The 1,662-nt window shown below is 70.7% G+C and overlaps 1 protein-coding gene across 1 annotated transcript in view; it reads right to left on the minus strand.

Moving 5' to 3' along the window:
• Positions 1–723: 723 nt before the first annotated feature.
• ADAD2 (adenosine deaminase domain containing 2) overlaps positions 724–1,662 on the minus strand; it is a 6,178-nt gene continuing 5,239 nt past the window's right edge. Inside the window, exons 8-10 of the mRNA XM_007452553.1 lie at positions 1,279–1,522; positions 913–1,033; positions 724–828 (exon numbers count right to left, since the gene is read on the minus strand). Of these exons, the coding sequence (XP_007452615.1) occupies positions 724–828; positions 913–1,033; positions 1,279–1,522 (470 nt within the window). The remainder of the gene's footprint in view (positions 829–912; positions 1,034–1,278; positions 1,523–1,662) is intronic.

The following is a 1,662-nucleotide window of genomic DNA, read 5'->3' on the forward strand; positions in this document are numbered from 1 at the left end:
CCCGGGCGGGCACGGGGTCCGGGGCCGGTCACAGCCTCAGCCGGTGAGACAGCTGGGGCGGCCGGAGAAAGCCTGCGCTCAGCTCTGCGTGAGCCTCCTGCTGGCGCCCAGCGCTGCCCCACCCACTCGCGGGAACCCAGAGGACGCGGAGGGCAGGAACTGGGCTGCCGCCCGCCCGGACCCGCCTCTTCTCCCAAAGCCACCCTTCCTGGCAGCGGCTGGCCGGACCCAGCTGGCTCTACGGGCCTCGTGGCTGCCTCCTCTGGCCAGGTGCCACCCTTCTCCCCGCACCCTGCCGGGCAAGCCCTGGGAAAGGAAGGAGACCAGGGAGGACAGGCTCCCACACCCGCCGCCCGAGACACCACACTGCCGCCCCCAGGCGCGCAGGCTGGGCGACGACGCAGTGATTCTGTGAGGAGGCTCCAGCCGAGCCCCGGCCACCACGGGGGCTTCTCCCTTCACAAACCGAGGGGCTACGACTCGCCTCTTCCCCGCCAGAAAGCTGACAACACACAGAACCACCAGAAACGGCTTCTTTATGCAAGCCCCGAATATGCAGCCGCCCCACCTCTCCAGCGCGCCAGGCCCTCCCTCCAGCCCCAGCTTCACACTGTGCCCCCGTGCGCCACCCTCCCCCGCCCCGTGCCCCCGCCCAGAAACGGCCCTCCTCCAGCAGGCCCCGCCTGGGCTCAGGGACCTCGGGCCCGGACGTCTGTGTCTGCTTCAGTTTCTGAACTTGCCCACCAGTGGTTTCGAGGGCCAGGCCCCCAGGCCCTGCTGGTCCAGGAGGAGAGACAGCTGCTGGCGAGCCTCCTGGTAGGGCCCAGCCTAGGGCGGGAGATGAGACGGTGGAGAGAGGGTGCCTGCTGGGGGTGCAGGAGAAAGGGGGCTGCGGGCAGGGAAGCAGCTGACCTTGGCTGCCTCGTAGGTCTTCAAGGCCAGGAGGTGGGACATCCCGAGAGCACGGGCAGCCTGGCGGAAGGTCCAGAGAAAGGCAGCCTTGCAGAGGCGAGAGGGAGGCCCCAGGGCAGCGCTGGGGATGGAGAGAGAGGGACCGAACGTCGGGGGAGGGCAAGGGAGGACAAAACTAACAGGCCCACTCCACGCCCCGCACACGACCTCCACGCCGTGGCAATCCGGTGGGAGGGTCACGGGGTGGGTCACATTACCGGTAAGAGGTTGGCGGCTAGATGCGATCTCTTTCCCCATGGGCAGGGGGCCGGGGACGCCCACCGCCAGGCGCCCGTCCCGCCGCCCCCCTCCCCGGGCCCCGCTCACTCGGCCTTCACACGCCCGGTGGCCACATGCACCACCTCGACGTCAGGGTCCCCCAGGCTCCAGTTGAGGCTCAGGCCCTGGCAGGTGTTGGAGGAGGGGTCGGAGGGGGCCACTGAGGGCCCCGCAAACAGGTGCAGCATGGTCCGGGTGTAGGGGGGCGGCAGGCATGGCCCCAAGGCCCCGTCGAGGTCGGGCCGGGCATGGATGGCCCTGCCCAGAGCCGGGGTGTTCTGGCAGGGGTCGGCTGCGGGGGCAGAAGGCCCAGGACGAGACCTGAGTCTCCGCCACGCTCCCCGGCCCCCCCGCCCCCCCCCCCCCCCCCTGCCGATGCAGGAGATGCGGGTTCGTGCCCCGTTTCGGGAAGATCCCACATGCCGCGGAGCG

This window comes from Lipotes vexillifer, unplaced genomic scaffold (assembly GCF_000442215.2).
Source record: "Lipotes vexillifer unplaced genomic scaffold, Lipotes_vexillifer_v1.1 scaffold443, whole genome shotgun sequence".
In the NCBI taxonomy this organism is placed as follows: Eukaryota; Metazoa; Chordata; class Mammalia; order Artiodactyla; family Lipotidae; genus Lipotes; species Lipotes vexillifer.